The sequence below is a fragment of the Centrocercus urophasianus genome, unplaced genomic scaffold (genome assembly GCF_019232065.1).
Source record: "Centrocercus urophasianus isolate 14NV4802_14NV808 unplaced genomic scaffold, USGS_Curo_1.0 seq_14, whole genome shotgun sequence".
Classification (NCBI taxonomy): Eukaryota; Metazoa; Chordata; class Aves; order Galliformes; family Phasianidae; genus Centrocercus; species Centrocercus urophasianus.
Genome location: NW_024884586.1, coordinates 9,049,472 through 9,059,484, shown reverse-complemented (window position 1 = coordinate 9,059,484; position 10,013 = coordinate 9,049,472). Strand labels below are relative to the sequence as shown.

General features: G+C 46.1%; 1 protein-coding gene across 1 annotated transcript in view; it reads left to right on the top strand.

The window, feature by feature from the left end:
- The first annotated feature begins 508 nt into the window (after positions 1 to 508).
- Positions 509 to 10,013, top strand: part of CRACR2B (calcium release activated channel regulator 2B) — a 35,559-nt gene continuing 26,054 nt past the window's right edge. Inside the window, exon 1 of the mRNA XM_042815085.1 lies at positions 509 to 750. Within this exon, the coding sequence (XP_042671019.1) occupies positions 509 to 750 (242 nt within the window). The remainder of the gene's footprint in view (positions 751 to 10,013) is intronic.

The following is a 10,013-nucleotide window of genomic DNA, read 5'->3' as shown; positions in this document are numbered from 1 at the left end:
TTATTTGCTTTGACTATGCAGCCAGAGCCTGCCCAGAAGAGTGCATGGTCATTCTTGCTGCCCTTCTCTAGTGGAAGAAAACTGTCTGAGGAATGTCCCATCTTAACCTTTGCCTCATGCAGATCTTTCATATCTTGCTCCTGGGAGCTACGCTCTTTGCTGTTTGCAGCCTGATGAAGTCTCTGCTCCTCAGATGCCAGCTGGAGGATCCTGGTTTACCTCTCCTTTTCCCTATGCTTTCTTGCTTCTCTCTGTGAGACAAGCAGTGCAGTAATAAGTCAGTGGCATCAGGTTTGAGGTAGGACTCACAGGGACAGTTTCCAGCCCTGCTCTTGTTGAAGTGGGGTGGACAGCAAGCTGCGTGCCTGCCTCGCGGAGCTCCAGCTGTGCTGATGTGACCTTACAGCATAAATGAGAGATTGTTGCTTCCTTCCCATTTCTTCCCCTCTTGCCTAAGGCAACTTAGGAACAAGCCCTTCCCCTTCACAGCTGTGCATGAGGCAGGATTATGAGGAATTTACCCTGGGGATGTAATGGCAGCATTCCTTGTGCCTTTTCTGCACTGACTGCTGCTAGCCAGCCTGCATTGGAAAGGGGACGGGATGCAGTGGGAGCTCTGCAAACCACACCTCCTGCCCGGACCTGCTCAGATACTCTGTGTACAGTGGCAGTGTTATTTCTTCCTTCGCTTTTTGGTGTGGACTACTGCTGGCTTCAGGGAAGGGAAGCAAAACCATCCTGCTCCTGGAGGTACTTGGGGACAGCCACAGAGAAAACATGGGGTTATGGAACTTGGTAGGGAATGGAAAGTCACTCTTGGAGGAGGAATTGAGGGAAGGAAGGCTGGAGGAGGTCACAGCTGCTGAGTCTCAGCAGAGTTTCTGCCTAGGAACTTTTTGTTCTGGTTTCCTGCCTTCCTGTGGCAGAGGGAGAATGCAGGGATCGGCTTTGAGGAGTTGGAGATGCTTGATTAACAGGTGGTGAATTTTTCAGGTTGGGTTACCCAGTGTCTTTGCAAGTGTTGAACTGAAAGTATGTGCTCTCATTTTGATGTAGTTCTGCAGGTTGTTTAACCTATGCTGGTGACCAGTTGGTTTTGGAGCTGTGGGTTTAGAATACCACTGCTATGGCTGCATTGCATTGTCAGGAGTAAGGAGAGAAAAAGTACTTCTTAGAGTATGTGTGATCGTGGTGTTTTCTGAGTACAGCTGTACTCATCTGGTTGGATTGAATACTAAGGACTTTTTTCCTGAATACTTTGTGAAAACAGAATTTGTCTCTAAAAACATTTGTTAGGAAGTTTTCTACCACCTCACCTATGCTCTCCTCTTACCCCCTATTTTCTGCAGCCCGTGTCAGTGCTGCTGCTGTGGGCTTCTGACCTGGCCACAGCTTTCAACAGAGGAGGGAAGATTTCCCCTCAGTAATTTTGATTTTCCCAAGCAGACAGAGCACCTAAACAAAGGGAGCTGAGCATAAGCACCTCTCAGACAGCATCAGCTTCTGAGTTTGCTTCAAGTGCTGCTGCCTGCTGCTGTTAGCTGGGAGGATCCCCACTGACAGGTAACCGAGCGCTGTACAGCGGTACTGCGGCCATTTCAGCGAGGCAGAGATCGGGTTAATTGTCTTCTCATGATTGGCTTCACCCAGCTGCCTCAGCTGTGTTTGTTTGAATACATTTGCAGAAAGGTCAGACTGTCCGTGGCTCCCATACGTTGCTCGTGGGTGAAACCGATGGAGCAGCAACTGCAGAGAGGCTTCTCTGGGGAATTGCTGTCTAGAAACCTTCTCCCTGCTCGTTCCTGCCGAGTAATCTTGCTTTTTTATGTATTTTTTTTAATCCCTTAAGGCATCTTGAAGATTCACTGTAGTGAGGTGAAACTTCTCCCACTGTCCTGTTGCCAGCTTGCAAGCCAGAAGCAATCACAGTGGTGAGATCATTCTTGTCCAGTTCTCAAGAGATGCTGGAGATGAGGAAAAAAGGCTTAACTTCATGCATCCCCCTGCAGCTGTAGCTCTAAATAAGTGCTGTTCAGGTGCCACAGAGATCTTGCTGGCTCAGGTGGAGGAGAAATTGCTCTCAAAGTTCCTCAGTACACAGTGTGAGAGGGTGCTCTATCCAGCAGTAGAATTCCTATTTCAGAAGGGGGCTGGGTGGTCTGGTGTTTCATCCATGTGTGATCTGGGAGCTCTGGACTGCACGAAGCTGTCAGTTGTTCTTTGTGTACCATTAATTTCTGGATCAGGGATCTTGATCAATGAAGATGCAGCTCTTTCCTCACTTCTGTTCTTTGCACCTGGCATGGCCAAGTGGCATGAATCTGGTGGGACCGCTCTGGCTTCTGGTTGCTACTGCAGGTACAACCTGCTCTGCACACACTTTGCTTTGCTCAAGGGGCAGGTGAGGCAGCTCTGAGGCAGTCACTGGTGATGTTCAGTTCAACAAGCTGAGGAGCTGCTCTGGACTTGTGTCATTTCCTGAAAAGATTATTTGCAGAGCTTTGAATGCCACCTTAGGCCTGAAGCTTCTTTTCTGTGGGGCCTTGCTGGCAGCCAAGCGGCCGTGGGAGTAGAGGAGGAGTCAGGGGATCTGCTTTGATGGGGCTCTCCTTGCTTGGTTTTCAGCTCAAATCGGAAGCAATCCAACATGTCTGATGTTGAGTGCCAAGTCCTCTGTCTTCTTACCTATTTTTCCTATATCTTCTCTTCCTGCCTTGCCTGTAGGTATCACCGATAGGGCAGAGCACATGTGGAGAGCATACTTGATGTAAACACATGGAACTTCTCTACTAATTGCTGTACTCAGAGCAGTGTGTGCCCTCAGTTTCGCAATACTGTTACGAGGACTCAGCTGGTGAATAAAGGCTATATTATCTCTCTGCAATTAAAAAATCCCATCTTTCTCAACTACAGTTCTTGAGTGGATTGCTCCTGTCCTCTAGCAACCACATACTTGTGGTAGAACATTAACAGCAGTGGCATCAGCAGGAAATCTGATACTGCTCAGGGCCTTTTCTACTTGACTAAGTGAATGATATTTACTTTCTCCTAGCTAACTGTGTCCTTTGTGGATGTGCAGAATGATCTCCAGTCTCTGGAAATACAATGAGTTCTTCTCGATGCCAAAGGGCATAATACCGTGGGGTTTTTCCATTCCTCTGCCTTTGTGGTATATGAGATAAATCCTAGTGTTGCACTGTTTGAGATGTTGCCCTGTTCTGTTTTGTTTCATTAAAAAAAAAGAAAAAAAAGAAAAAGGAAACTTGTTAGCCTTTTCAAATGAAGGAATTCGTAAAAATGAGTTGTTTCTAAACTAGCTGTTGCTATTTGTCATGTCTTACTGCGGGCTTTACTTTATTTTGTGGAAAATCTGCTGCATGCTAGCTACATTGACACATCCTAGACCATTAGATGTTTATGGAAAAAATGTGCTTCGGATTTTGGTTTTAATTGCTGGGAATTAACTCAGGGCCCAAATATTGTTAGAGGAAAAACTGATGCTTTCTCTCCCGCTCCCCAAGACAAACAAGCCAACAAAGCCAAAACCCCAATTAACAGGAGCAGTTCCAGAGCAAACACACGCCCTCCGTGTTTGCAGTGCCAGCACTGTGACGCTGCCAGTGGGACAGCTGTGAAGTGTCCTTGGTTTGTGCTAGCTGAGGAGTGGTGTGTGGGTGCTACAGAGACAGAGCCTTTGTGGCACTTTCTGGGGGAGATGATCTTGTTTGGGGATGGCGAGGATACCTGTCTATTGCAGAGGGGTTGCTCTGACAGTTCTTGGTGTGTGTCGCTGCTTTCCGTTGTGCTGTTGAATTGTGATGCTCAGAAAGCAGTGGTGAGTGCAGCTTTGAGAAGTTCATGGCACTCTCGGCTGGAAATAGAGAACTGGTGCCAGCTTCTCTGTGCAGATAGGGGCGTAGGGTCTTCGTGCAGTGCGTTTCTTTGTGGCATGATTTTTTTGACAAAGTTCAGCAAGTTGGTATGGTAAGTCATAAAGAAGAATTTCTCTCTGATCTTTGAGGGAAATGGTGCAAAGCAGCAGAGTACGTCCTTGAACACGCTGCTCAGCGTGACAGAGCCCATTCCAGCAGTCCATGGTTCTGGGATATACCTCTTTATCTTGATGGCATGTCCCATAATGAAGTCATCTGTCGATAGTGCAGTGTGGGTTAGCTCAAAGCTATCAAACTGGGCTAATCTCCCACTGAATAAACAACACAAAGGTTCCTGGATTCGTTCCTATTTCCTTAAAGGCGTACAATCAAGTGGAGGCAATTAAAAGAGAGAGAGAGTGTGTACCAGATATTACACCTAATTGCAGGCTCACAGCCCAGGGTGTGTATGGGTTCTCTTAACTTTTAAAGAAAAAAAACTTTATAAAACAATTGATGTTTTTCTAATTTTTCAATGTATTTCTTTTCCTGCCATTCCTTTTGGGAAGGGAGAACCCAACAACCACCCAAACAGATCCCAAACAATGGAAGCGAATTTCCTACAAGAAGGGAAAGATTAAAATTAATTTTATACAAAGTATGCTGAGAGGGAACTTTTCTTCCTGCTTTCTCCCAGCCTTCTCAGGGAAAGCTGTGGCAGAGCTTTTTACAACAGTTTCCAGCAAATGAATGTGCAGTGTCTTGGAGCAACTCTTGGAAATTTAGCCTGCATGGAAGCATGTTTGACATGGAGATCAGTGTTCTCGAGCAAGGCTTGTTTCTCCTTTACATTCACCTAATCAGAGGGGCTTGTCTGGCTGTAATGCAGTCCAGATACATGCTTGAGGGTACGTGTTATAAGTATATGTAAGTAATGATGGTCATAGTAAATATGTGAGATCACTGAATCTCACAGTACTATAAAATCGGAGAGCCTACTCATCTAGAGAGGTGTTTGTCCTACAAGAAGCACTGTTTTTACAGTGCCTTTTTTTTTTTTTTTTTACTGTTTTTGAAAGCCTTACTGGCTTTCAAAAGAGCGGGAGAGAAGGGAAGATAGAGTAAACAGCAACTGGCAGATTCAAAGTGATATAAGAGCCCATAAGCTTTTGCTGCCCTTTTCTTTTAAATCCTCCTTGTTACGCAGCTACTCCTGATGATGCTTCCAGTCCATGAGTGAGCAAACACTTCGTGCTTCGGTATCTTTAGGACAAGAGGTAATGGCTCTAAGCTGCACCAGGGGAGGTTCAGGTTGGATATTATCTCCTCTCCAAAAGAGCAGTGATGTGGTGGTGCTGGCTGCCCAGGGGCTGGTGGAGTCACTGTCCCTGGAGATGAGCAGGAACCATGTGGATGTGGCACTGAGGGACGTGATCAGTGGGCATAGTGGGGGTGGGTCGATGGTTGGACTTGGTGATCTTAGAGGTCTTTTCAGCCTTGGTGACTATGATTTTGTGATCTGGGTGCGCTCCTGCTCTGTATCTGCTGTGGGCTGGAGCAACAGGCTTCTGCTGCAGAAACACCTCACCATGGCCCTTCTTCTCCTCTCTTTGTGTAACATCCTCTGGGATGTGGGAGCAAGTCTGCCTCATCTGATGTATGCATCAAAAGTGAAATCAGCTGAAGGACACCTCTGAATTCCTTAAGTGCTTTTGTATCAGCCTGTATTTGCTGCTGCGTGGTCTCCTTGGCTGGGACTGATCCTGCAAAGCAGCTTGGAGAGCATGTGGCCCAACCTGTGGCACTTCACTGCCCCCTAAAAACATTTTTCTGTCATTTCTGTGGCTCCCTTCAGTGCTGTGTAACTCTTTCTCATGGGTGTGTGTCCTTCTGACCTGTTTCAGCAACTGGCTTATGCGTTCAGCTTTTGTACCAGGGTGGGGTTTTTATGTTTCTAATAATGTTGCCTTAGGCAGAGATGTGCAGGATCTCCTCTGGGAAATTTCCAGTGATGATCTGACCGCTTTGTTTTCTTTGTTTGGTGGTGCCCCTTGGACACCTACTATATGCCCAGAAGGAATCTTCTTCACGAATCCCTACTACCACAGTGTCACCAAGTATGCAGCAGCACAGGAACACAAAAACCTGCTTTCCTTTATAGCTCTACAGACCCCAAGCATTGGCCTTGCACCAGAATCCTGGTAAGCCACTTAGCCAGTCGTCCTTAGTTTTTCCTTTGTTCACTGTAGGTTCATTGTGCTGTAGTCTGGCAGGACTGCTAGGAATGCTGTGTGTTCAGTGTCTGTACAGTGCCCTGCCTGTGACTGAGGTCACCTGAGGACCAGCTGTGCAGAGTTTGGCCGTGCTTCCCGCTTTCCTTTCCTCATCAGGTTGAGAAAAACCCCAAAGTTGTCATGTGCACACGGTGCTCGTGGTCACAGATAAGGGCTTGGTTGTTGGTGGTGTTTGAGTCATGACTTTTCTTTACCTTTTTAGCTCTGCTGCTACACTAATAAGAATTCAGAGAGAATAAATTGGAAACCATGACCTTGTAACACTATCTTGAAAACAGTATTTCCACTTTCCAGGAATTGCACCTTGTGTTCATTCTTCTGTTTGCTGAAACTTGCAAACCCTTCAAGTTCTGTGTTCAGGTCTTTCTTTTTTTAAGCTACGAGGCTTTGAAACTGTTCTGACATTTGAGTTTCACAAGTAATTATCAGTCTCCAGGAATAGAATTTTAAAATAAAGAGCCAGCTGTTACAAGAATTCGATTCAAATTGGAGGGTTGACAGTGCCAGCATGGGCAGGTGACATGCCTTGCCCAGGGCTGTATAGCACATTGAGTCAGGATTAAGATTCATCTTGCAATTTCCCAGCTGAAGGTCTTGCCTGGCAGATCCAGCTGATTTTCTGGCCCCACTTTGCACAAGACAAACTACAGTTTATGCCTAGAGAGGTTAAAATATGCACATAAAACTGGTCTGAGTTACCTCTGCGTAGAAAGCACCTGGTGTTCCTTATCCTTACTGGCAGTCAAGTTCCTCCTGTGCTTTGTCCAAGATGATCTGTTTGCTTTGCAGGCTCTGCACACCAGGAAGGTTGTCTTCTAGGTGCAAATGAATTTCTGCATGCTGGGCCCCAGCACGCACCGTGACGGGTGGTAGCTGTTGTAATCCACAGATCCTAAGGACTGTCTTTTCTCTCTTGAGCTCTATATCAGGTTTTTTGCACACTTGATATCTGCTCAAATCTGGACTGTGCAGTACCAGAGCTGACTGTGAGGGAAGAGTGAGCTGTAGAATGTGATGTGCGGAGGTGGTTCCCTGCAATTGGAGCTCGTTGGTGCTTTTGGGTCTCAAACACTTCCATCTTTTAGTAGATCTCCCACACCCTGGAAAAGAGTTGTTAGTCTGGGCTGGATGGGCTTTCTTGTGACCCAATGCAGATGTTGTGGTGATGGGAATTAATAGCCTAAAAGATAGACGCTACCCTGATCCTCAGGTGTGTGGAAATGCCTAACTGGTATTGTCTCATTGGCTGTCTTGCCTGCCAGATGGGTCCTGGAGAAATGAGTTCTGTGAGGTGAGAGCTGGAGAAATGAGTTCTGACAGGTCTTTGCCACTGGGAGGTGACTCGATTACTTCTGTCTGTGGAACATGGCAGGTTTGGCTGACCAAAGGCATTAGGTGCCTGTACCTATCTGTCTCTTCTGTCTCCTTCAGTTTTATCCTTTAGTGATACTCTGCATCTTGCTGATAGAGCAGCTTCCCAGCAGTTTGCAGCAACTAACTGTAACTGGGGAAGGTCAGATGAGATCTGCTTCACACCTCTCATCGGCATTTCTACTGTGCAATGCCCTATCCATGGCGATGAAGATGAACAGCTGCAGATCCTGGGGGAGGAGCCCATCAGAGAGCTGCCATGTGTTTTGCTTGCTGAGGCTGTCTCATGTTTGCAACTTTGTTCTTCTACGAGTGCCATCTTGCCACTGAGAGCCACATCTGGTTTTGGGCCTCTCCGAGCAGCTTGAACAGGAGACTGTGCTCTGAATGTTGAATTAATGGGGTTGGTCTCTTACAAGAGTGAGTCAAATCCTTTCAGACTCTTGTCCATGTCAGGCTCCCAGCTCTTCTAATGAAGAGGATTTTACCATTGCTAATGCTTGGGAGCTACAGTTCGGTTGGGCTTTTGATAAAGTGGGGAACTGCTAGAAGTAGGGATATCATGTTTCCAATTTCAGTTGCAAATGATTCTGAGGAGGACAGAACATCCTCCTTGTACAACCTTTTGTTTGCTGCAGCAGAGATGAGAGTCATCATCTGTGTGGGTTGCTCTGGCCTTTGAAATACAAGTTGATGACGCTCGTAGCGAAGAAGTAAGATCTTTACTTCTGAGACACATCAGCCCCTCTTAGATATCTAGAGGGAAGTTTTAGAAAATGTATCTCTTTTTTGTGCTTTTTCACTTTCTGTTCCTTTTTTTTCTTTTTGTCCTCATTCTTGTCACAGCTCTTGCTTTGAGTGCTCTTGTGGAAGAAATGGGTCTGTCAGAAGGGTTCAGCAAGGCGACGTGTGACAGCCAATAAATACAGTTCACTGGTGGGGCTGTCTGACTCACCATCATCACCTGTAATAAAAGATAAAGATATTTGGATCTCTTTTTTTATTTTCTTTCAGGTCGAACTTTACAACTTTGGTTGGACTAGATGATCTTGCAGGTCGTTTCCAACCTTGTGATTCTGTGATTCTGTAACTTTTACTTGAGTATGAGGAGGAAACTGAGGTTCTTTCTGTTTCTTTCTGACTTCTAACATGTACAGATTTGCCATTGGCAGCAATGTGGCTGCCCACTAAGTGAGTAGAATCAGGCTTTAGCCTCCACCTTTTGTTCTGTTGGCCCAGTAATACAAGGAAGCTTAAACAGAAGGGTTTATTTGAAGAAAGAGTAAAAGACTTCTATCCACCACCACCTCACCACCTCTTTCTTCCCTCTTTCCCTTAGAGTATTCCCCAAAGCATGGGCCCAGCTCTGTGTCTGTTGCTTTCTAGGGGTGACTGCTTGACTAGAAACATATAATAGCACCAACTTACAGGAAATCTGCAGTTTCAAACAAATATGTTTTCAAGTGACACTAAACGGATGCCGTGCAAAATTACCCATTTGAAAGGGGGAGTGAAGCATTCTGCTCGTTCTTTGAAGCAGAACAACCCTCTGGCTCACGGACCAGCAGTAATGAATGGAGTCACATAGCACTGCACATAATCACCTTCTCCTTTTGTATTAGTTTCATGCGGGTCTTGCATGTGACATTCTTCCAGGCCATCATGTTCTTTATCATCCCAGCGTATTAAGAGTACAAACAGAATTAAGTTGCTTGTTATCATGGCATCTGCACATGGCTTTTAATTTCTTGGTGATTTCAAAAACAAAAGGAGCCAAGCTCTCTTGGCTAGTGCTGTGTTTAAATCTGCTCGCAGCCTGCTTGCACAGCTCACTTCTGCCCTGCAATGCAGAGCAGGGATCTGCAAGAGGAGAAGCTCAAAGCAGTGCAGCGAGGCTTAGAAATGTGGCGCTGGTGCTGAAGAAAAGCTGTCTGGAGCGCCTTAAGTGGGAGCAGTAAGTCAGAAGGTGGGTTGGCGTGGGGATGTGCTGTGTGCATCTTTACAGCCCCAGGACTGTGCTTATTAGAGGGGTGCTTAGCCCTTTTGTGTTGGGTACTTGTAAATAATGGGAATTATTTTCTTTGGCATCTGAAATGTCTCTGTAATTGTGTGGTTTCCTTCCTACAAATGTGAACGTTTCAGATTAAAATTCTGCTTGGCAGCTTTTGAACTCTCAAAGCAGAGGCAAAAGGGGCAGGAGTGCCCAGCTTATTAATTTTTTTCCCATCTTATATCCCAGTGTAGGAATGTTCTGACCTTTTTTGTGCATGTGCTGTAATAACATGAAAGAGGATGGAATTAGTATTTGGGAAGTGTTCACGGGAAGACATCAGAAGTGGATGGTCAGCTGTAGGTCTGGGCAGGAGAGGGCTGAGAGAGGCATTCCTGTTCCTCTTCCCTCCATCTCAGGCACAGATCCTCCTCGCTGCTCCTCACTGCCTTTGTCCTGCCCTGCAACTGTGGTACACATCTGGTT